This window comes from Dermacentor variabilis, chromosome 7 (genome assembly GCF_050947875.1).
Source record: "Dermacentor variabilis isolate Ectoservices chromosome 7, ASM5094787v1, whole genome shotgun sequence".
NCBI lineage: Eukaryota > Metazoa > Arthropoda > Arachnida > Ixodida > Ixodidae > Dermacentor > Dermacentor variabilis.
The window spans coordinates 134436718-134463146 of NC_134574.1; the positions used below are offsets into that span (position 1 = coordinate 134436718).

General features: G+C 43.6%; 1 protein-coding gene across 2 annotated transcripts; it reads left to right on the forward strand.

Annotated features, from left to right (window-relative positions):
- The first annotated feature begins 2355 nt into the window (after positions 1–2355).
- LOC142587942 (doenitin-1-like) lies at positions 2356–26363 on the forward strand. 2 transcript variants are annotated; one of them, XM_075699321.1, is made up of 5 exons: positions 2356–2476; positions 11691–11867; positions 18349–18486; positions 22156–22338; positions 26217–26363. In XM_075699321.1, the coding sequence occupies exons 1-5, from the start codon at positions 2416–2418 to the stop codon at positions 26246–26248; spliced, it is 591 nt and encodes a 196-aa protein (XP_075555436.1). In that variant the 5' UTR covers positions 2356–2415; the 3' UTR covers positions 26249–26363. The 2 variants fall into 2 exon arrangements, with proteins under 2 accessions (XP_075555436.1, XP_075555437.1); XM_075699322.1 differs by lacking the exon at positions 2356–2476 and adding an exon at positions 8694–8798.
- The last annotated feature ends 66 nt before the right edge of the window (positions 26364–26429 follow it).

Here is a 26429-nt window from a genome sequence, read left to right on the forward strand (position 1 = left end):
CTTACATTTAGTCGTTGCTTAGTGTCGTTTGTAGACGAAATTGATCCAACATCAAGACCGCTTGTTCATGTATCATGCGTGAATACGCGAGCACTATATGTCTATTTCTGGAAATGCTTGGGCATTAGCGCTCCCAAATATAATAAGTGCATAAGACATTTGAGCGACGAATCATACCTTGTGGAAGCTTTGTTATTTGTGTCTACAACGAGAGGTTACTTGCGTCGACCCATTCGAAAACCCCACAGCGGGGAGGACGTACGCCGACATGTGGTGCGCGCTGCGTAGCGCTAGCTGACCATTCGCGCAATCAAAGAGCGGGTTGACCCACTCGTCGGATGCTTTAGGCAACAAGACACATTCAACACGAGAAAGCGAGTGCTCCGCTTCTGGTAGTACTGTATGCGCTGTTTTGTTCGGTAGGTCCCAGATGTGACATACGTGAAACGGATAGTCGCAGCGTAACCTGCCCCTTTTCTCCGTTGATCCGGCATCGAGGATCAAAAGGGAGAACGTGAGCATCTGCTCCAAGAAGTGTCCGATTTGATGCGGAACGCCGGGTAGCGTCCAGGACCGTGCCGCGAAGAGCAAGCTGTATGGGACCGCGGCGACCTGCTACACCACTGCAGTCGGCAGCAGCTCGGCAGCGCATGGCGCGCTAGGTGAGAGACTCGGCCACGTCTTCAACGGCCGCAGTTTATACAAACGAGGATGGGCAGCTAAATGGCATATGGTCTGGAGTGGGCGCGGGCATTTACGGATATGTATGTGTGCTTTGTAGTCCGCAAATATTTCTCAGCTTCCACAGATGCAACTTCCATTGTGTTCTAATCCCTAGATTTTGATCGACACCGCGCAAGTTTTGCCTGGTCGCACTTTCTTGGTCGCATGCTGGCCGTTGTGTTGCTTCATTAGGTGCCGTAGGAACTCTTCCGGCCAAAATCTTGAACCCCATTACTTTGTCCTATACAAACTGTTCTGCTTCGATCAGTCATTTATTTTATTCTGCCTACAGATATGTAGGATATGATTTAAACATGATTGAACACACGTATAATTTGCTGTGGTCAGTATCGGCTAAAAAATAAAAAAAGGTACTTGCAATAAAAGAAAATAAAGTAACATTACCCATTCCTGCACCACTAAGTACTATAAAGAGAAACGCCGATGACAAGACTGATGGAGCAGTTCCGGTTTGCTCGCATCGTCTTTAGTGCATTTACATTGGCGCTCGACATTCGTCAGCCGCTTACATGTCACGCACAAACGCAAGGTTCGCGTTGCAGCAACAACTCAGGTCCGGCAGGATTGTTGCATAAGCAGCGTCTATCAACGCATGCAGAGTTGGCGCGCATGTAGATTACTGCTCATGCGCAGTTCTGCTTTGACGTGCGGCCGCGCTGTCTTCCCGTGCTGGCAGCATCGCAGGGCCACACACGGCGTGTTTAGCCTAACTGTACTCTTTCGCGGTCCAGTCGCGCACATATTTTACTCTTTCTTCCTCAAAAAACCACATGCCAGTGGCATGCCTCAATGTTGATAATGTCACGGGCGTCAATTGGTTCAGTCGAAATGCGAACGTAAACACTCCCTCCTGTTGAAAGCACGTGCCACCATCATAGCGCAACGGTACGAACGACGGCTGCATGACTCAGGCCCAACCTAATCGACAGATGAACAAAACCGGTCGACTTTCATGGACTTAACTGCTGTAATGGCATCAACATCTGTATTCTAAATTTATGCGACAAATATGTACCCGTCTTATGCGTCTTGAAAGTACACATAAATTAAAACATGCTACTCCTGGTAAATGCCATGCCATGATTCTGCTACATAATAGAAGCAAAATATTTATTCTGATGTATGAATCAAATGAAACACCTAATATACAGATATATAAAGGGTAACAGTCTGATTAGTTTTTATTGTGAAACCTTTTGTACTTCGAACTTCGAGGTTTCTACCATACCCCAAATCTAACCTTCCTATGCGCATTTTAAATAGTACCTCATTTTCAGAAACGATGGAAGTTTCTGTCCTTGGATACGATTACCCTATCCGTCTTTCGCAATGTTCTTAAAGTACTACTGTTCCAATAATAACTTCCATTTTCTGCGCATCAGAACGCTAGAAAACAACAAAAACATATGCAGAAAAGATCATAAAATGAGCCCTCTCTGTATCATTCATCACTCGCAATCTGACATTCTTGGTCGTTTGCGAAGCTGTCAAGCTTGCAGCTGCAAAAGGAATACCCGCCTGTTGAAGTATTCTTGTTTGTTATGGTTGTAGAAGCACTGCTTTTGTTTTTCAAGTGTGTGTCTCAGGGCGCATGCCTGAAAAACAAATGCACTTGGCAGTAAGAACTTATTGCCCCTTTTGAGAAGGCATACTTCAGACCATAGGAAGGCCATGAGGATTCCCCGACCGTCTCTTCTTACCTACTATGTTGTTTGCTTCATACCAACGTATGGTAAGCTGTAGCAATCACAATTTACCTTAATAAAATTTTACTTGCCATTTTCATCAGTACATTGACTCGAAGTGACGCTGGAATTTTATGAGAATTGAGTTTGCGGTATGCATGGGAAAGGTTGCAACCTTAGCCGTTTATAATAATGTACCACTGCGACAGGTACGAATTACTGAGCGTGCTTGCGGCACTGAATATGCTTTGTGCGGCGCTGGCCACCTTATCCGGAAGATATAGTCTACACATTTCTTTGAGGTAGTTCTGAAAGGCACTGACGCATTTGTAAAGAACATTAGCTTGAGAAAAGTTGATATTCCGTCTTTTTGATATCGGTGAGCAAGATGTGTATAGCACTTCAACAAAAATACAGTGACGAAGAGTGTGCACAAAACGTGTTGTGTCATCACCACCTAGATACACTCTTAGGCAAAGTTACATCCTTTGGCTTGACCCTTCTGCCACACAACAATAATCGTTATCTGCCTTGATGTGTTTCCTTGCTTTAACGCTGCGAGCCCGGTACTTTCCAGTAACAAACGGCACACGCGTTATCAGCATAGAACAGTTTACACCCTTTGGAGTGCGCCTTCTGATAACGCTCGTGTCGTTCGTTACTGGAAAGTTCCGGGCTCGCAGCGTTGAAGAACGGAAACGCATCAAGGCAGATAATGATTATCGTTGTGTGGCAGAAGGGGCAAGCCAAAGGGTGTAGCTTTGCCTAAGAGTGTAGCACAAGGCCTGTTTACTCCGATCCATGACGTCATGCTACCTGGCCCGAAACTTCCATTCACATGGCTGGCATGATGAAAGCGGGGACGTCAGAATCACTATGGCCTACTCGGGAGCATCTCCATTAGGTTCTATGGCAGTCGCGCCTGGTAAAATGACGTCATGAATCAGAGTGAAAAGGCTTTGTGCAATCTAGGTGGTGTTGGTTGTGTTCAACGTCTTCATCCCCATCTTTTCAGTCGATTTGTCATTTTCTTACAAGCATTTGCTCTAAGTGCCGTTAGAATGGTACTCAATGCTTCGCGTCGAAAGGCAGACATACATGCACGCGTTTGACCTTCTTCGGCAACGGGCTTATTCTTTGATGTTTATGAATGTATTCTTTTCCTCAATTGAAGAGGGTTACAGTGCCTGACTCTGAGTGTAGAGCAGGTACTTTCTCAGTTGCGCCTATGACGCCAGTGGCAACCAGCCACCGTCAAAAATTACAGGGTGAAAGGGTATGAACGAATGAAGAGGAATGTCAAAAGCCAACCACGCAGTCCCTCCCCCCCCCTATACCGGATTTACAAAAATAAAATGCAGCGAGCACGCGCAGTGGGAATGAGTTTAAGCATGATTAGTTGGTGCTCCCGATGGGCGCTGTTCTTGTTCAACAACAATCTGCAACTACAAAGCACGTGGCCATGTTAGACACATTTTCATGGAAAAATGCCTAACTCAGCATGGAGATATGACACCCGGAACTGGTAGATCCCAAGCTTGAAGAGGAAGTAATGACGGTGACAACATGAAGAAATTAAAACGACGACCATGCAACGGCAGCGATTGCATGTCGATGACGATTTCACAACAATGTCATTAACGTGGGATAATGATGACGGCCTGCGACACCAGAATGACTACGACGACTAAAAACACGGCGGAAACTGTATGATAACGATGCAATGAAGACGGTGAAACCATGACGACCGTACGACGACAACGGCTTCAGGAAAAAGGCATGACAAGCACTTATGATGACGATGCGTTCACGAGGGCGGCAGGACAACAATCGAATGAAGGAGTTCGAAAGATGGTGGGGAACGAAAGAAGCCGTCATCACGATGATAATATAACAAGGAATGACTGTGACAATTTGACAAAAACGCTATAACGCTGATGGCGGGAAGATTTCTTCATGACCACGGCAGCATAAGAACACTGCACTGACTACAACCGAACGAAGACGAACAGGAGACCATGCCGGTATAAGGAAGGCGACATGACGATGACGGCATGACGAAATTGGATGGCGATTCGACATGCTAACAATGGTAGGATGATGACCACAGAAATACAATGGCGCGAAGACCATGGTGTCTGCGTGACGTGACGTGACCCTTAAAGAGCACCATCAAAAAGAAACCGAGGACACTGAAGCGCTGCTTATGGGTTGTGACTGCGAAAGCATTAACGTACAATTAAACGAAGCTGAGTGGTCCTTCGAGTAACGCTGCGAGTAACGTGTCATAGCGGTACGTGCTGCCCGAGCCAGTAAGCAGCAGCAGCCCGCCGTGCGAATGCCGCATGCCACAGACATTCTGCGTGGCGAGTGTTCAAGGACGCAACAGCGGCCACCAAGAGCGCCAGGCAGGTGCAGCAGCTAAGCCGAGTGGGCGTGAGATATAGGGAAACAGATGACGCGCCTGCTACCGAGAGCGAGGCGGTGGCACCCGCACGCGTGCGTCCCGCGAGCTCCTCGCCATCAACAACCCCTCTCGCCCCGCGGCAACCCGTCGCCTTATCGGTGGTATCGTGAGGTGGCATCGCAGTCAATGGGAATTTAGGTGCCGTTGCGCTGCTACAAACGCCGGTTTTCTTCGCGCAAAGGGCCATTTGGTGCTTTTGCGTCAATATTTCAGAAGGGCAGGAATGGCTTCTTGTCACAAAATTGCTCATAGTACAGTTGAGCCCTCCTCCCTAATAAGAGTACAGTTATTGCTAGGCACGGACATGACCAGGCCAGGCTCCTTATAGTAGAAATTGCCATTGGCGAGAAAAAATAAGCAACCTTTCAATAGCCCTGGCAACAACGGATCTATCCTATTTGTGGGATGCGCCAGAAAGAATGGGCCAGCTCTTTGACAATGCCTGCAGTGTGGAACGTTTTTGGTCGTGGCATTGGTATGAGCAAGCGACAGCGTGAAATCGCGCATGTGCACCCCTGCATATATGTTTGATCTTCTTGCAATTATTAAGATCAGTCGCAAGTCACTGCTTGTTTTCGCTTGTCGCTTCTTTCGCCAGCCTTTGTCTGCCTTCGCGCTATCAAACATCACGTGTAAAGTAGATGGCATGATGACGGCAGCATAACGACGCTAAAGGATGGTGAATCTAAATACACAACGCTAGAAGTAACTCGACGATATCGTGACGTTGTTAGCGCTGCGTACGCTTGACGAGACTACACGATGACGATGTAGTGACAAACATGGCATAACGACGGCTGCATAATCATGATGAGATGACAATTGCAATGTCATGGTGACATGAGGACGACGCTGTAGTGACTACGACAGCACGGCAGTAATGTTTTGATGATGGCAGCGCGAGGAGGACGGCATGGTAACGGCAAAATCACGTCGCAGAGATGAAGAAGGAATCAAGACAGCAGAACCGTCAGAGTTGAAGAAGCACAAAGGAATGATCACAATGAAGTAAGAGCGATGAAATGACAACTACGGAAGGACAAAGGCTGCGTAATGGCGGAGGTACGTCTCCATTGGAGCTCACATAAGCGCTTGTCTACATTACCATGAGCCGCCTCTGTTCGCACTAAATCTGGGGCGCGTTTGAAGTACGCCCGACACCGGGATATGTTTGAAAACGGCACTTTTGTATCGATATATCGACAACTATATCAGCCCAGGTACGGATCCATTCAGCCGCGCGACAAGGCTAACAGCCACGCCCTAGCAAGGAGAGAAAGCGAAAAACGCTTCGCTTCTAAGCAGCACCAGAGTGCCAACGAAAATGATAGAAAAGCAAAGTTCAGGCCAAGCACTTGATTCACTAAGAAGTAATGACAGCAAACTTCAGTGATTCCATCCGCCTTAGGCAAAATTACTTCGACAGCAGCATCCTCCCTGAGTAAAGAACACAAAATGTTTTTCTTGGCAGCTTTTATCTCAAAGCGTTGCGTTAAATAGCGTTCCCTGTATTTCGATAGTTGGTGATAGTCATTCGCAGAAATATGTATTAACATATTATAACAATATAAAAATATATCTCAATTTTAAGCGGTCCCTCTAGTGCTCTGCTGGCAGAGCAACAATACTGTGGTTTGATGTATTTTAGTTGTGACTTTTTATTGTTTGTAATGTAGGTACCTTCATTTTTAATATTCTTGGATGATGCATGTTGGCAAATTTGAATTACGCACCTGTGCAGAGTTACGAACTCTCAGATTTCTCATGTCTTACTAGGCTTGATTGTTTGCAGTGAAAATGTACACCTTGACGAAAGATTTTTGGCGCAGCTGTTTGGGCAAAGGATTAGCCGGGTCGCTTGTGGACAGCTATTATTTTTTTTTTCACGCTGTGAAGACTGGTGAAGGCGACAATAAAACCTAGCCGAACAGACAAACGTACTTACGGACTCACAAGTGAAGCCAATTTTAAAGCCCACAAGTGCAGTGGCACTAATGTAACTTAACATAAAGCTTACATATACCTACAATAAATATCATAACAACCAGGGGAAAAGAACGCAAAGCGCGAAATAACCTCAAGCCATGCCTGAGCAATGTCAGGTGAAGACTAGCAAAATGCCTTTCTGGGTTACTTCACATATCAAATAATTTAACTTGGACATGCACGGCTCATGAACGTTTTTTTAATGCTTCATTTAATTATTTGTATATTCATAAATGCGCTAAGTATCGCAAGAATATTTTTATATAAGCGCCACCCCTTTCTCTTGAGTATTCTGCCGTGTCTTTCGCTCTGCAGACTTCCTTATGCAAGCGTTTAATTCACATAGAGATTAATTCTGTGGGACCATACGCTAAATTAGACAATTTGACAATATAGCGACACTATAGTGTATATTGACACTATAGTGTTTACACTGTAGTGTTGACACTATAGTGTTCTCCGTATACGGAGCACCATTGTAGCGGATACAGGGGAATACTCAAGAAGGCACATGAAAGATACCGAGACGGCACTGTGTCTTTGATTTGCCTTCTTTCGTCCTCGTCAGCATGCGCTACGATGGCACTCCAAGAAGCCATAACAACAAGCAGGCTTTTCAACACTACTTGACGGTATTTACTGTTCAGCGGACCCTTTCCAAACTGTGAGCGCAGTGTGCGGACACATTTAAAGAGAAAGCACCACAGTGGTGCCTTTCAGTACCGGCATAACGCGATGGCACATTAAACCTTTATTGACGAGTGTAGCATGCTGGCAACATGATTGATAATATTTCTTTCATCCTGCGTTTTCATAGTGAGAACAATGTTTCTTGTTAAATGTCTTCAATAAACGCAGAATGACAAATAGCAAGCTTCATTTGTGGATTTAGGGAAGAAGCTGAGGAGGGACACGAAGTTTGGCAGGCGACTCAATTTCTTTTGAAAGCAGCGTTGCCGCAAGTACGTTGAAGGCGACCACTACAACAAAAACACGCGCGGCCGGAGGATACAGACCGATTAAACGTCTTCAGTAGGACTGGTGTCGCACGCAATAAGTAAAGCCAATTAAAACCACACAAACATTCACACATGACGAGAGCGCTTCGTAAAAAGCTCCAAACGAAGCCATAGGTTCATTGGCATATAGTCAACATCTTTTCCCTAACATTTTTGTTCGTATTAACGTCCGGTAATTTTGCTCACATCTAAACACTTTTGCTTGGGACGACGTCTCTTTCCGTCCCCGCACTCGAAACTAAACAGGTTGCAGGCGCTAACGCTACGCTTGTTACGGACACATACCTATTCCAACCCCGCCACGTTACCCATTATCTACCCGGACGTCTACCCCGACGATGCGTGCCCCTCAGTCCGAGTCACGGCGACACTCGCACACGTGCTCTGGGAGTGTAGAAACGCTCCGTCCGACTCTACATCGGACAAGTGGGAGAAGACCCTACGAAGCACGCTCCTACAAGGCCAGCTATGGGGCAACCAGCAGGCTCGCACAGCGGCTGCCAGGTAGTCCCTGTCGGTCCCTACGTGGGAGACGCCCACTGCGCCCTGACGTGCATCCTGCAGGACATTTATTAAAGTTTGTCCAATCCAAATATATTTTTCTGAAGCCTATGTTCAGTTTCCTGCCTAGTGCTTCCCCTCTGGAAATGAATAAGGTTTCGCAAGATATTCTTTCTTTTTCCTTTTGTAGATAGTGCATACACTCGATTTGTTCTGGGCATTTAGATATAATGAAAATCTTTCTTCGTGTGTTTCTTTTAGGTGCAGTCCGTCATTAAAGAAACCGGTAGCATAAATGAACTCTAGGGCGACATACAAAACAATTGGCATTTGGTTACATGGTAAACATTACCCACTTGAAAAATCCAAAAGGAAATTTCAGTTTGTCGTATATTGGTACGTTGTGTCTGTCGTTCTGTTGTCTTTCGTTCTGTTTTCTGACGTTCTGTTGTCTGTAGTGTGACGTCCTGTAGTCGAAAGTTCTGTAGTTCGTGATCAATATTTAATTAAATATTGACAGAGGCCCCTTTAAGGCTACGTAAATTTGTTAGTACACATAAGAAAAATATAAAATTAAGAAAGATTTCGTCACCAGAGATTCGAACTGCGAACTTCAGGATCCCGAGTCTAGCATCTTACCACTGCACCACGCGGCATGTTTTCTTCCTTCCTTTTTATTTATTATAATAGCATTGAACAAGACATTCACCAGTTATGCATAGTAAAAGAATGGAGGGCACAATGAAAGTCACACACAGAAAAGGCAGGGCTCATACTTTGAGTAGAAACGCTGGATTCACTTTAGAAGGGGGGTAAGGATAAGCACCCCAACAAAATATGGTACCAGTCCGGCTGTATATCGAGTCCATCATAAACATGTTTTAGGTGTAGGGTGATTTGGTTAAAAAAGTTCCCTTGTAGATACCACCGTTTTGACGTTTCGGTCCATCATTCGCGTTTTCCACAAGCTGCATTCCCATGAAAAAAAAAACATATCGAAAGTGCACTGTTATCAGAGGTTGGCAGCAGGTATCGCACAGTATGAGCGTTAATCTCAAAGTCTTTCTTTGGAGTCCGCTGGAGGACTTCTCAGAATAAGATAGCGTCAGTGCAGCTAATAAAACAGTGTTCAATTATCTCTGGTAGCTCACAAAGGCAGAGCTAACAGAAGAGACAAAAAAGCTCTTTTTTGTAGCCATATTTTTACCGGTATGGTTTCACAATGAAGTTATAAAAGAATATTTTGCAGCAAGGGGATAAATACATTTTGCGAACTCACTTTAATATATCGTGGCCTGGCCATTTAATGTATAGCGATCGGTAAAATGGAGGCGGAAATAGTATGGACAGTAAATCGTTGTATAATGTTTTACGCGACACAGAGTACAATTATTCCGTGGAAAACCGAACTGTGAGGAAACGAACCGCCAAGTAAACTTCTTGTATGGAACCCCACAAGCATAAACGCGAAGAAAAATTTGAAGAAACAACTAAATCAGGTACCGCATTAACAAGTGCGACTGGCATGTATGACCGAATTATGGGACGTAAAGTATCGCGAAAAATGAAGAAACGAGACACTATTTGCCGCACATAAAGATCTAGTAAGCCCAGCCCGCCTCCAATAACAGGCCTAAAAATGTTGTCTCGCCTCATGGGCTCAAAAGTTGACGACCATACGAAGGTTGCAAAATACGGTGAAAGCGTTGGATGCATAGCCAAGCACAAATAATAACTTGCAATAAATAGTAAATTTTGTTGCCAAAACTAATTGCAGGCTTCCACTTTCCCAAAAATAGAAATTCGTTGTGGAACGAATGTCTGAGCGTAACTTTGCAGGACCGAAACCCGTTCTTTCTGATAGTGTGCGCTTACATGCCTCTAAGTGTACATTTTCGCTTTGTCAACAGTAAGAATCTCTGTCTGCGTTGCTGTTTACATTTGCATTTTAGTAGCCAAGATGCGCTTTCATTCCACCGCGTCAACTGCCGCATCTCTAGAAGAGCAAAAGTGTCGTTACCATCGACAGGTACATCGTGGAATACTAGAACATCAGTTTCGCTGTACGATATCAATATTGAATAAGAAATTCAGAAATAGACAATGCTGACCGGGGACACTGTTAGGGTTGTTACTGCTAATTTCGGCAGTTGTCTCTCGCTCTTTACACTTCGGAGCGTGCATATAATTCGTGTGTTCAATGCAAAATAGCTACATAAACACTCGTGGATGAGTCTTCATTCTCACAGCATCCTGACTTCTCACGGCAGTGCTGTACCAGATTAATGAGAATGCAATATTTCTGACAAATATAACTAATGTGTCAGTATAACGGCGCATGTAAGTCAACATGCCTCTCTGTCACACCTTACCAAATAAAACAAAACGGATACGCAGCTGTTACCGCAGATGGTATGATTTTGATCAGCGGCCGATTTTTAGGAGACCGGTAGGGCGTTGCTGATGCCTCATCGTCACGGCACAATTATAAGAACTGGCCACGTCGACTTTAATACCGGTGACGCTGCTATTAGCATTGCCGGCTTCAAAGAAGCACGATTGAATGCCACGCAAGAGAAAAATACAGTGTACACCAACGATGCGAAACTGACGTGCAATTTTAAAGAATCGCGACGGAAAGCGTTTCAGTCGCGGCGTCAGAACTTATGTCGCTGCGGCAGAAAGTGGCACATTTGTAGCGCTATGGACAGAAAATATGTAGTCCCTGCAGAGAGTTCGTGTTGCGACGTCAGAATTGCTGTTGCGAGAGATAGTTGCTGTTGCGAATTCACAAACTCTTGTGGCGATAGAAGGTTTCTGTTGCGACTTCAGAACTCTTCGTCGTCGCGACAGAATCTTTCTATTGCGACGACAGAATTTCTGTCATAATGTCACAATCGCTGTCACGATAGAAAGCTGTTGTCACGAATTCAGAACTCATGTTGTCGCGACAGAACGTTTTTGTTGTGACTTCAGAACTCTTGGTCTTCGCGACAGAATTTATCTGTTGCGACATCAAAATTCCTGTCGTAATATCAGAAATGTCTGTCGCAACTACAGAAACGTCAGGAACATCTGTCGTACAACAGAAATTTCTGTAGTTGCGACAGGAATTCCTGTTGTATTCTTCAACTGGGTAGATACTCAGAGTAGCAAGAAAATACAGTAGTCTACAGTTTTAAGGGAGTCGTAAGTTTGCAGTAGTGTGATATATATTGACGAACTTCTTGAAAGCATGTAGCTAAGTAACAAATAAAGACAGCACTTCTTTTTTGGTCTGTAACGCAGTGTCGTCGTCCCCACGCTGCTTATCAATGCCTACTCAAGATGACGATTGCGAAAATAATCTCGATGATTGGTATTTCGACAAAAATGAAGGAAAGTGTGTAAATTTTATGTATGGAGACTGTCCACAGAATAAGAACGTCTTTGCCAGCCAAGAGGAATGTGAAACCACTTGCAAGGGTAAGTCTACAGACTTAGTTATAGACTATAGTTTCCATCAATGCTACATGTGTGATGCGCGGAATGCTATTCCTTATACAAAACTAGCTCAACTGTAACTTAGTGTGTTTCTCTAAGGAACTGTACTGGAAGCTTCGCCTGAAACTCCGCTACATTCTGCAATAGCCGTTAGCTGCGGAGGTCTTTCAACATGGTAATTAAGCGCGAAATGAAAACCAATAAATAAATGTAATTTCTTCTATTTGGGCTATCAATTTGGGCATTTTGGTGGGTATGGTATCGGGCCCTCTTTCATTCTTCCTTTCTATAGTTTTAATCAGGTGAAGCATCATCATCATCATCATCATCATCATCATCAGCCTGGTTACGCCCACTGCAGGGCAAAGGCCTCTCCCATACTTCTCCAACAACCCCGGTCATGTACTAATTGTGGCCATGCCGTACCTGCAAACTTCTTAATCTCATCCGCCCACCTAACTTTCTGCCGCCCCCTGCTACGCTTCCCTTCCCTTGGGATCCAGTCCGTAACCCTTAATGACCATCGGTTATCTTCCCTCCTCATTACATGTCCTGCCCATGTCCATTTCTTTTTCTGGATTCCAACTAATATGTCATTTACTCGAGTTTGTTCTCTCACCCAATCTGCTCTTTTCTTATCCCTTAACGTTACACCTATCATTCTTCTTTCCATAGCTCGTTGTGTCGTCCTCAATTTGAGTAGAACCCTTTTCGTAAGCCTCCAGGTTTCTGCCCCGTAGGTGAGTACTGGTAAGACACAGCTATTATATACTTTTCTCTTGAGGGATAACGGCAACCTGCTGTTCATGATTTGGGAATGCCTGCCAAACGCACTCCAGCCCATTCTTATTCTTCTGATTATTTCCGTCTCATGATCCGGATCCGCCGTCACTACCTGCCCTAACTAGATGTATTCCCTTACGACTTCCAGTGCCTCGCTGCCTATTGTAAATTGCTGTTCTCTCCCGAGACTGTTAAGCATTACTTTAGTTTTCTGCATATTAATTTTTAGACCCACTCTTCTGCTTTGCCTCTCCAGGTCAGTGAGCATGCATTGCAATTGGTCCCCTGAGTTACTAAGCAAGGCAATATCATCAGCGAATCGCAAGTTACTAAGGTATTCTCCATTAACTTTTATCCCCAATTCTTCCCAATACAGGTCTCTAAATACCTCCTGTGAACACGCTGTGAATAGCATTGGAGATATCGTATCTCCCTGCCTGACGCCTTTCTTTATTGGGATTTTGTTGCTTGCTTTATGGAGGACTACGGTGGCTGTGGAGCCGCTATAGATATCTTCCAGTATTTTTACATATGGCTCATCTACACCCTGATTCCGTAATGCCTGCATGACTGCTGAGGTTTCGACTGAATCAAACGCTTTCTCGTAATCAATGAAAGCTATATATAACGGTTGCTTATATTCTGCACATTTCTCTATCACTTGATTGATAGTGTGAATATGGTCTATTGTTGAGTAGCCTTTACGGCATCCTGCCTGGTCCTTTGGTTGACAGAAGTCTAAGGTGTTCCTGATTCTATTTGCAATTACCTTAGTAAATACTTTGTAGGCAACAGACAGTAAGCTGATCGGTCTATAATTTTTCAAGTCTTTGGCGTCCCCTTTCTTTTGGATTCGGATTATGTTAGCGTTCTTCCAAGATTCCGGTACGCTCGAGGTCATGAGGCATTGCGTATACAGGGTGGCCAGTTTCTCTAGAACAATCTGTCCACCATCCTTCAACAAATCTGCTGTTACCTCATCCTCCCCAGCTGCCTTCCCCCTTTGCATATCTCCTAAGGCTTTCTTTACTTCTTCCGGCGTTACCTTCGGGATTTCGAATTCCTCTAGACTATTTTCTCTTCCATTATCGTCGTGTGTGCCACTGGTACTGTATAAATCTCTATAGAACTCCTCAGCCACTTGAACTATCTCATCCATATTAGTAATGATATTGCCGGCTTTGTCTCTTAACGCATACATCTGATTCTTGCCAATTCCTAGTTTCTTCTTCACTGTTTTTAGGCTTCCTCCGTTCTTGATTGCATGTTCAATTCTATCCATATTATACTTCCTTATGTCAGCTGTCTTACGCTTGTTGATTAACTTCGAAAGTTCTGCCAGTTCTATTCTAGCTGTAGGGTTAGATGCTTTCATACATTGGCGTTTCTTGATCAGATCTTTCGTCTCCTGGGATAGTTTGCTGGTATCCTGCCTAACGGAGTTACCACCGACTTCCATTGCACACTCCTTACTGATGCCCACAAAATTGTCGTTCATTGCTTCAACACTAAGGTCCTCTTCCTGAGTTAAAGCTGAATACCTGTTCCGTAGCTTGATCTGGAATTCCTCTATTTTCCCTCTTACCGCTAACTCATTGATCGGCGTCTTATGTGCCAGTTTCCTCCGTTCCCTCCTCAGGTCTAGGCTAATTCGAGTTCTTACCATCCTGTGGTCACTGCAGCGCACCTTGCCGAGCACGTCCACATCTTGTATGATGCCAGGGTTAGCGCAGAGTATGAAGTCTATTTCATTTCTAGTCTCGCCGTTCGGGCTCCTCCACGTCCATTTTCGGCTATCCCGCTTGCGGAAGAAGGTATTCATTATCCTCATATTATTCTGTTCCGCAAACTCTACTAATAACTCTCCCCTGCTATTCCTAGAGCCTATGCCATATTCCCCCACTGCCTTGTCTCCAGCCTGCTTCTTGCCTACCTTAGCATTAAAGTCGCCCATTAGTATAGTGTATTTAGTTTTCACTCTACCCACCGCCGATTCCACGTCTTCATAGAAGCTTTCGACTTCCTGGTCATCATGACTGGATGTAGGGGCGTAGGCCTGTACAATCTTCATTTTGTACCTTTTATTAAGTTTCACAACAAGACCTGCCACCCTCTCGTTAATGCTATAGAATTCCTGTATGTTACCAGCTATATTCTTATTAACCAGGAATCCGACTCCTAGTTCTCTTCTATCCGCTAAGCCCCGGTAGCACAGGACGTGCCCGCTATTTAGCACTGTATAGCCCTATTAGTCCTATAGCCCTATTTAGCACTGTTTAGCCCTATTATATCCCATTTACTGCCCTCTAATTCCTGCAATAGCACTGCTAGACTCGCCTCACTAGATAACGTTCTAGCGTTAAACGTTGCCAGGTTCATATTCCAATGGCAGCCTGTCCGGAGCCAGTGATTCTTAGCACCCTCTGCTACGTCGCAGGTCTGACCGCCGCCGTGGTCAGTTGCTTTGCAGCTGCTGGGGACTGAGGGCCGGGGTTTGATTGTTGCGTTCATAGGAGGTTGTGGCCAAGTACTGCACCAGGGTGGCCAATCCTGCTCTGGTGAGGGAGTGCGTTACCGGTTCTGGTCACCGGGATCAGGCCACACTCCAGGCCTGTTTGTGCAATTTTATCCACACGCGGATTGTTTTTTTGTTTTTTGTTTTTTTTTACTCCGGTGGAAAATTGCCGGCACCGGGATTCGAACCACGGACTTCTTGCACGCGAGGCGGGTGTTCTACCTCTAGGCCACCGCGCAGTCCAGGTGAAGCATATGGGTTAGCTTTTCAATTATGGGAACATGTATAGAGAAATTCTTATGCTGGGATTATAAACGATAACGTCCCGGGGATGTGGCCGGCAGTGTTATTTATAGCCTTGCGAGATTTTTATGCTTCAATATGATTGGTTTTACATAGACTCCGAATGAGCTGTATAGTCACTTTAGCGCTACTATGATGTATTGACAAGGGAACATTGTTTATATTGTTCTCAAAACAGTTTTCTTTGATTTTTTTTTGCTAGATAACCATTGTTACAATGTTCTCGCTCTGCCTGATTCCTGTATCAAAACTTTCTGGAATGTTTACACCGTATCTATAGTGAAAGTATATTTGACTAAGTAATGTGTTGGCCAGCCATTTTTGTTCGCTGACACGCTCGTACATGTTGAGCCGCTCATCTGCGTCAGCGCTGTTTGCCCCGAAAGAGGTCCTGGGATTGGGAGGCTCTGAGAGGGCTACCCTCAGAGGGCTACTAAGTATATAATAGCTGTGTCTTACCAGTACTCACCTACGGGGCAGAAACCTGGAGGCTTACTAGAAGGGTTCTGCTCAAATTGAGGACGACACAACGAGCTATGGAAAGAAGAATGATAGGTGTAACGTTAAGGGATAAGAAAAGAGCAGATTGGGTGAGGGAACAAACGCGAGTTAATGACATCCTAGTTGAAATCAAGAAAAAGAAATGGGCATGGGCAGGACATGTAATGAGGAGGGAAGATAACCGATGGTCATTAAGGGTTACGGACTGGATCCCAAGGGAAGGGAAGCGTAGCAGGGGGCGGCAGAAAGTTAGGTGGGCGGATGAGATTAAGAAGTTTGCAGGGACGGCATGGCCACAATTAGTACATGACCGGGGTTGTTGGGGAAGTATGGGAGAGGCCTTTGCCCTGCAGTGGGCGTAACCAGGCTGATGATGATGATGATGATGAGAGGGCTACAAACTGGTTGGTGGTCGCTGGCGCAGCTGACGGCGACGTGTCATCACTTGGCGGCGTGGTTGTAGATGTGAGCTGGAGTACGTCCTCTGCGAAGCTGCGTCGTTGGAATAAGTACGCCGAACCTCCACCAAATAAATATAACGTGAAACCACATTAGGCAAGCTATTTACACGGTGTATTTACAAGTGGCAGCAAGCACTGGCCTACATAGAAACTAGCAAGCATCAAAACGTATAAGGCACGCCGTCGTCCTCGTCGTCGTCAGCCAGCATGGATTCATGGGTACGTCCCACTAAATAGAAGTGCCCACATCATCTTCTTTGAATAGCACGTAGCAATAGTGCTAGTGCATTCTACACCGTTTGCGGGCACTAACGTTATAAAATTCTTCGCCAGAAATAGCCGGAGATTTCACGCATAGATCAAGTTTCGGAGATCGACGACTGCACTCTGCCGCTGTCGTTGTGCTCTGTGCGTGTTGTGTTTTTCTGGGCGTCGCTTCGTGCACTGAATAATTAAACCCTTAATTATCGTTGGTGGAAGTCCTATTCTTTGCACGAAGGCACATTATGTTGACAATGGCATGAATATAGTTAGGTGGCCATTCTGAAACGATCAAGATAGTACCACGACATGGTGTTGACTAGGATATGGCGACTGTTAGAAGATGACGACTGCATTATGACGGCAGTCATCCGACTGCATGATAAAAGTCAAATGACGAAGCTGAAATGATGACTGCATAATGGCTAGAAGCACATAATGACTAGAGTCACACACCTTGTGGCCCAATATATCGGGCAGGTTCGTTCCGTGAACCTGCGTGAGACTCAATATGCTTGTAGTAGTAACAGCATGCTAACCGCAATAACCCTATTTCAAGCGATTGAGCGGAAATGAGTAAGAATAATTCAGCCCTGGGTTAGCGCCTATTTGCTGCAAACGTCTCCTTTCTAGTTTCCTTTTCTGTGCTGGTTGGCCATGTTTTTTCAACTGTAATTGCCAAAGTACTGTATATGCCATGCAGAGTGGGATGCTTCAAAATGCTAATTGAAGAGCGGAACATATATAGCAAAGCCGAGCGCTGCATTATTCATATGATATAGTTAAACTTTAGTGGTTGATAGTTTAGGAAAGCGATTACGAATTTATAATTGAATTGCCAATGAAAAGAAAAACACCCTTCTGTGTTTGTTCTTTCACACATGTACTCTCCATGACGGGAAACAAATGTCACCAAATTGTTCGAATTTTCATTGGCCGAACTGGGTTCGGATATTACAGGATTCCTATTTTCGGGCGCGTTTCAATAAATAATGATGCCTCCAAGACACTTGTGCGAACCTTATTGCCAGATTCCTCAGTCACTGCGGCTTTTTAAACTGCATTGTATCATTTTCTTTATGTCTATCGACCTACTTGAAAAATTTTCATCGTATTCAAAACAAGAATTTTATTAACGCATTACAAATCAAAGGAAGTATTGCCTCATTCCTCGCCCCTCACTGTTTAGAAAGCCCAGAGAAAATTACTCCCTGACAGAAACTCCTTCCACCACAACTAAATAACCTTTTTACCGGAGATATAATGTGTCTTTCCTATTGCACGCACATTACCAACGTGAGTGAATTTCCGGACCACTGCTTAGTTTATTAACAATTCCAGTGTATCTCCTTATTGCATGGCCCTTCCGTGGGCTGTGTAAGCTTTCATATATAAATGGAAAGAAGAGTTAGAGATTTTCATGTGGTCCAATGGTATGAGTAAAATAGGAGATGGAGATAACAAATGATATCAAATTTCGCTAGTTCTATTACACCTGAAAGTTTTTCGGTAATATTCGCGAGCAATTATTTGAAGGTTATAAGCAGCATTGCTGTTTGTGTAGTCAAAGCCACGGAAGACGCCACGCTAATGTGTATACTTCTCATGGCAAGCGCACTATTTGACACCTGGTACACAGGCGCAGCAAAAGGACATCAGGCGACAGAGCCTGGCAGGTGGGGTACTACGGGATCCAAAGGACATCGTAAACCGCCGAAAGCCCCGCGTCCAAGCCAGCAAACAATCGGTGGCGGAGTGAAGCGTCCCGGAAAAGGAGGTGAGTGCGAGCAGATATGAATGTCATTAGGAAAGGTGAACAGCCAGAGCCACGCATGCAGTGCCTCAGCGACAAACTGTACTACTCAACTATTTTACTTAATATTCTTTGTATGTTGTATTTAATGAAGGTAGGGTGGTAGTCAGGGGTTCTACAAACTGATGGCACTTTTGAAAAAAAAAGAGCACGTTTTTTTCCTGCCCCTCATTGGTGCATTTGCAAGAACCCAAGCTGTTCATGCACAAAGGGGTTGCATGTGAGTGGCTAACTGTGACGGAGCTGTGCAGCTGAGCACCGGGGTAGGCTTGAGCGAAACGAAATATGAAAACTGGTGGTATCAGTGTTCGTACTCTCTTAGGAGAGATTGGCAAAACACATGTATAGGTCATAATATCACGTCTTTGAGGCTCTGTCCAAGGAGAGGATGATCAGTTTCTCAATTTATCTTGTAATATATTATACAATAGGCTTGATGAGCCGTCGCATCATATGGCCCAATCGGCTTGTTGAATCCACTGGCGCCGGTGCCTAAAATTTTGTACTGAACGATTTGAATGTAAATTTCTACTATTTTCCGAAAAAGAAAATGCAATGTATACATATATTCATATCATAAGATAACAAACTACACTGAAACCAAGGACCGCCTAGGGCACATCATCTTCAGTTCCTGATGAAACTAAAGAAAGTAAAAAGAATAGCGTAAATGAAAGTGGATGAAATAAACAACTGGCTGCCGGTGGGATACAATCCCACGTGTTCGCACTACGCGTGCGACGCTCTTGTCAAGTGACGTACCATGGCGCCGTTTTCCCATGCAATATCTGGGGTATTTCTGTTCATCTAATAGAACTAACCCTGGAAGTGTTAGCCAGCATCACCACTCACAGTCTTGGCGGCAGTTGTGAAACATCCTTTCAGTCACAGGCGTCATGCCTACGTGAACTTTTTGGGGTGAAGGCCACTGTTTTATAAACCCATACATGCTACCTGAAGGCATATTTTTTTAATCAAATAAGGAAAATTATCATGATCATTACATAGCAAGAGTCTCGAATCCGACAGCTTTGATACCTTATGCCTGATGGGTTATCCCGGCCTGATTCTTTCATAATAACGATGATGATGACGATGATGGGAACAACGATAACTCTTTCACCAATAGCACAAATCTACTGTTGGGGATATGCCAAGAAAGGGATGGCATGAGGAACGTTTTGTGATTTGCTGCTAGCTGTCAGTTGTGCTTATTTGCTCTTCGGCCTTGAAAGAGTCATAAGTCATCTTCAACACAGCAGTATTTCGGTAGCATAGTGAAAACGCCGTTTAGTCTCCTATTTGTGATGCTCTTTCCTCCAGAGACATGTAACAACTTATTCACCTAGTTCCGTTGCCGTACTAATGACAACCAGCACTGGCTCTGCGTCTAGGTATTAGTCTTGCAAGGTGAATAACTTTATTTGTTTTTCAAATATGCAGGCTCGAAATTTAGGGGAAAAGAGTGGTTGAAAGAACACCTCGTAAGGGTGCCGGTGGTAAACGGTAGACACCGCACACAAAGGGTTCCAGCCAACAAATGACAGTTGCACAGAGAACAACTCAGGAGGCGAAGCGCAGGTGCCAAGAATAAATTATCAGTGCAAGAAAGCAGCCACGCGCACTTGAGAACCGATGGAATCGATGGACATAAAGGCGCACGTATAACACAACCGGCGAAGTTAGTTTGCACTGCCATAGTACACAAGCATATCAGCGACCAATAGGCCGCAGTTCTAGTGTAACAGCTTCAGCCACTGTGCCGACTATTGGAAGGTCGGTGGGTTGGTAACCATAGAAAATATCACAGACATTAAGCTGCCGTAAATTGACTCTCTGCTGACCGAAGATGGCTACATTATGCTTCCTGTACTCGGTATTCCCAAAAATCACTAATTTGGGTAAGGCTATGCCATGTTTAACGCAATGTTACATTTGCCGCGTTCATCCAGCAGTGGTGAACGAATAGTTTTTATTTTCATTCGCGCAGTGGCTTGGGGCTACATATCAACCTGCAACTTTTGTTTCTACCAGAGGATTCGAGATGAGACGGGGACTAGAGAGGCTCGATTTTGTCAACCATGACCACGTAAAACGAAAAGACAATGAAGCCAAAAAAAAAACACATTGGCGAAATTACCTGTATTTGAACTTAAAATGTGGAAAGAAATACTCGAGAGGGGGGAAAGGTAACTTGTCGCCGGTAGGAGCTGAACTCGCAATCTCCGTATACTTTGCTTTATTAGCCATGTACCTACTCAACTAAGAGAACGTGGTGCGTGACTCCATCGGGCAGAAAAGCATGTTGCACATCCGCCGACCTTGGCTGTGAGTGGCGTGAGTTATCACTCCTAGGCCTATGTCTAGTAAAATCACATTTACCCAACTTAACGGACGAATTGATAGCAGTAGTCATAGTACAAGTGGTAGTGCAACGCACGTGTAACACGGAGATTGTCTGTTCGGCTGCCACCGGCGTCAAGATATATTTTCGTCCACATTGCTTTTTATTTGCTACATTATTTTCTTCAGTTCAACTACGCCAAATTTTGCATTTTATTCCTTGGCTTTATTGTCTGTTGATATTATGTGGTCATGATTGGCAGGTAACTCTGAGCGTTTTATAGATTAAAAATTATAGATTAGAATATTTTGCAAATCTAAACTGACTCTTGAGTCTTTGTACTATTCCTCTATTAGAGATTAGTTACTAGACACAATTAAAAATAAGACGTTGCTCAAATTCGGCCTGCTACAACGATTTTTTCGGCTGTGGAATAATGTACTACTATAATAGCAATCATGCATACTGAGAACCTCAAACTTTATTGGCCTGCCTGCATTCTAAAAATTGAGCTCACATGCGTGGGTGAGGCATCGGTTATGGGCCCTTAGTTAGAGGGGAGAAGAGGCTTCGTAGTGAAATTATATCTAAATGGTAAGTCAGCATTTGAAGCACACAAATATTGAGATAACAAAACGATAGATATAATATTTGAGGCCCTATAGAAAGAAAGGTGTTGTTGAAATACCTAGGCTGCGGCATTACTTTCTTTCAGATATGGGCAACTGCCTTCCTCTAGATCATATTAAGGGATTTTTTAGGATTAGCAATGCATGGACAAACTTTAGCACTTACTGATTTGCCATGTTGAAGTAGATTAAATTAATTCGTGAGAAAATTATCTATTTCATTAACGTTAACTTCGCAGCTGTTTCCCAAAGGCTTATGAAGTGGCTGTTTCATCGAACCCTTAAGAAATATTTAAGGTTTTCCTGCGGCAGAAAGCAATATTCTTGCCGTGAAGATCGCTAGGCGGATCCACTTTGAACAAATTCTCAGGATGACACCAGTTTCGAAATATTATTTCCCGAACTTTGCGGAGAAATATGCTGGCGTTCCAGCTACTTCTGTGCTTGAATGCATGAAGCGATCTTTTGTTAATAAAGTAAACAGCAAACTAGGAAAAGCTATGTTTGTACGCATGCTGGCACAGGGAAACCTCTAATATTCGGAGCTCATATTTCATCGCATGATTTGCGTTCGTTTGTGGAGAAGTGTCACTATATTAGGTATGTGAGAATTCTTGCAGTGTATAGGACGCCGTAACGAACCGTTCTCTGTGATTGCAGGGAATAAAAAGCTGGGAAGACGAAAATGCTATTCCAAACCACGAAAAGGAAAGTGCGAGAACGAAGGCAGCATATGGTATTATAACGCACCATTTTCTCAGTGCGACATCATCCCCCAAGGATTCTGTCCGGGGAAAGCAACGTATTTTGAAAGCTGCGAGGAATGCGCTGAGACCTGCAACAGTAAGTTTCGTTAATTTTGTGGATCACTTCTATTTTCAGACAGTTCAAGCCTGTGGGGAGCGGTTAGAACTGCTGATTGTGGGACCAGTTTGTGCATCATGTAGCGTCGTTGAGCGGAACACCGGTGGTAAAAAACGATGTCGAAAGGGCAAGGCTCAGCGCCTATCCTGTGACTTCCAGCCCTTATTCCAATCAACGACGCTAGAGAAAACAAAAGGTCATTCCTGTAATGTTGACCTGTAATCTGTGAAAAAATGCTCCATTTTCAATATCACTCATGTTGTAAAAGTTACATACAGATTAATTGTTTTTGTGCAAGCAGAGTGATTGATGAAGTGCAATGCCACGACACCTACATGGTATGCTCAGGTCATATTTGTTTATTTCAGCACTATCTTATGGCACCGTAAAATTATTTGAAACATTGGGTACCCGAAAGATCTGTTGACAAGAAAAGGAGGACGTTTCGAATTTCGCAGCTTGCATCCGCCGTAAATATTGTGGCTTCTTACAAAGGGTCTCAGAAACTAAAGCAAGACTTTATTTATTAAAAAGGCTATGTCACCTACGCAAAAATTATTTCGCCAGGCTGCCTATGATTTTCGTGGACACAATTTCTGTGATGCAACTAGAGGCAGCCTACACATATTTCTTCCAATAAGGGCTGATTAGGTTATTCCAGTTCGATTTAAATTAATTTTTACGTGCAATGAGATTTTTACGCTCTAACGTTATTGTCAATTTGTGTGAACTGCTGTACATTCGTTCAGTCGCGCTAGGCCTTTATGGGAGTAAAACACAGTGCGGGTCCTCAGATGTATGTGGTATATCCTGTAACTTCCAAAAATGAAAATGCTCACCCAAACAGGCTAATAAACAATATGCAGTCCGCTTAGCTGAACGATGGAAAATGAGCATTTTACTGCAAATTATCTAGTGTTAGGGAAGCGTTTCCACAATTATAGTGTGTGAAATATGATTTCAGGTTATGGATAAGTGCTTTTGTGCTGCTTTCCAAGTCGCGCGCCGGCCTATTATATCATTCACAGAGAGAAACGCGTGATATTTTGCAGTAGATGCAGGCACACAAAACGAAAGCGTTCAAAAGCTGATACGATGACAGCTGGAACGTTCAACATACGGTTGTCGTCTTCCCCAATGACACTCGTTTCTTTGTATTAGAATCGAGCTCTAGGAATTGTACTTTGATATATTTTTTTAGAATGTAAAGACTCACCAAAGTATGTGGCCCATGTCTGGTTCCCCAGTGGTGGGGACTCTACCTTTATATTGTAGATGTCGTCTCGTTCGGTATATCAATATACACAGTCTTTGTAGTTTTGATCCCTGTCAAATATTGCCAGATTTCTAATAAAATTGTGCGCAAATAATTTGTTTTCGTAAGAAATGGTTATGAGTATTTTGTGTTCTGATTTGTCTAAAGCTACTGTGACATTGTTCTCTATTTTATTTAGGGACAAGAGAAAGGGGGGGGGGAGGCATAACCATTTTATGAGCGGCAGGAGAGGGACTGAGAGGGTACTAACATTGCCATTGTAATGTTTATTATGATTTATACCTGGAACCATATCTGTTGCTCTCTCAGTCAGGAAATTTATTTGATGAAAATACATTTGAAAAAGCCATCATATGTTCTTAGAGAGCAAATAAACACTTCACCCTAACATAGGTTCATGCAATTTTACAAAGGACACCAGAAGTTGTTTCCTTTCGACAACAAAAGTACGAGCTGTATCGGGAATGTCTTAAATTAATCATTTACAGCAATATTTTCTAAAACCTACTTACGAAAGTCCGCTTCGAGAAGCCTATAGCAAGGATGTTAAAAAATAATGCTCCCGCATATCACCCCACCATGGCTCACCACATATAGAAGTTGGTCAATGAATAGAACAAATACATCATGCAGGTAACACATAACTACAATTTGGCCCTTGTAAGTATGCGGAGGTATTATAGAAAACAGCATGCCCGCTTCTTTAAATATCTTGAAATAAAAATGAGGTTGTATGTTGAAAATGTGCTGGGCACTAATTGTTTAACAACGACGTCCTTATTTTTTGCTGTCACAGGAATGGTGTATGTGTATATCTTGAACTCTAACACCCGTCATTGAATTTCCACTCATTTTGCTTTATGCTCCTAGAGCGTTTCTATTCCGATATATTCATTATCAATCTGACAAAGCTAATTTTGCATCAGAGACGTGGATCTCGACACAACGTCAAGCTCCCATTGTGATGTACCCTATTGCTTATTTTTGCAATATAGCTGAATCTGGTGATTGCACCACTCTTAATTTCGGCTTACGAAAATAAAAAGAACGACTGAACTATTTCTGTTTTTCCTTCGCCCACTGAACTGTAGTGGTCGGTTTGTCGGTGTATCAACATCCAAACCAGTATATGCGACATTACTAGAATAAGCTTGAAATTTGACCATGGATATCTGGGAACACAAGCAGTGCGGGAGAATTTCCGCAAATGGAATTCGTCATCAAATACAATTGTCTTAATCATTTATTAAATCATAACATTTGCTAAAAGTTTCGTAGCAACCATATTTGTTCATGTTATGTAGCTCTCTGACAAAAACAGACAGTTTAAATCGTGCCTTCTTCAGCGCCAGAAAACATTGTCACATGAGTGACAGTTATAACAAACTCTGCGGAAATTTCCCACCTCCTCTTGTTTGCCGTCGTTTTGGCATCATGGCATGCTTAGTCGCCTTTGAATATAGTTTACCAAAACTTACATTGCATGCTCACGCTGCGAATATGGCGAAAGCAGGAGGAACCACTAGGCCCATTCCAAGTTTATTTGACCGAACCATGCACACTACTAGGTGTATTCCAAGCTTTTTGATCATAACAACTCTCTTCGTGTCATACTTTCTTGAAAACCAGCTAAAATACTACATAAAAAAGAAGCGGGGCATGACCGAATTGAGGCCCTTGTTGCGACGATTAAATAATTGTTCATAAAAAAATTTAGGCAGAGACACTTAACACTCCTTGCGTGTGGGAATCCGAAGCCATTATGGTCTCTTTGGTGAAATGTCTTTTTTTTTCGTGCTTTTCCCACGCAAGCTCCCGATTGCCTTCTAACTGGAACTCGGCGAGACCAAATCAAAACGCGCCAAGAGCCTCGAGGCGCTCGCTTACCCGCGCGGAGTTCATAAATCGAAGCACAGCTCAGCGCAGCTCAACTGCACAGTAATTGTTTTCATTTTATACACTCATCTTGTACAGTCATGACGTGGCGCCGACTGCTGCCCATTGGCATCGCTGTCAAGTGTGAATGGACGCACAATATAGGCGCAGGTTCAGTCGAGGATAAACATGGAGCCATCATGGCGTCGGGGAAGCGTGCACGCATCTATTATTATGGTACAAATTCCCACTCTGTCATTTCTATCGTTGTTCATATAATAGTCACCGAAAGTTTAAAATGAAGTAGTGACTCATACAAAGTTATGAGAGATTTGCTGCATTTTTAAAGTTAAATCCTATCAAGGAATGTGTGTAGGATGAGAAGCCCGTAATCGAAAAACCGCAACCAAATATGTACAGTTGATTTAATTGACTTTGTAATATTTACGGGACATTATAATTAAGGCTGCATTTGCGTTGCGGCCTATATCGGGAAAAAATAACAGAAGCACAAGAGTGTATTCGCATACATTATACCAGTCCTTTACTATTAGTGTCTTTAAACCTTCGTCCAATTGGGTTCTGAGAAAATACGTGACGTTTTGTTAAGTACCCTAAATAGAGGTGTGTGGTTGAAAATGACAATTGTTCTCGCCTAAGTAATTTTGTATTTACTGATTCACAACTATTTTTTTGCTACTTTCAGAGCGAAGCCTGAAGAGGTGCAACATGGTGTGAATCTTCAATATGAGACAACAAAAAAGAAGCTGCACTTTCAATGCATAAAACAAACTTTATTTCATTTCGAAGTGCAAGACAATAAAATAAACAAGGACGTGACATCCACAACAGAGCGATGGTCGCCATGTCCCGCTTTCCTTTGTCAAATCGTTATTACTTATTCGATAAACTCAGTTAC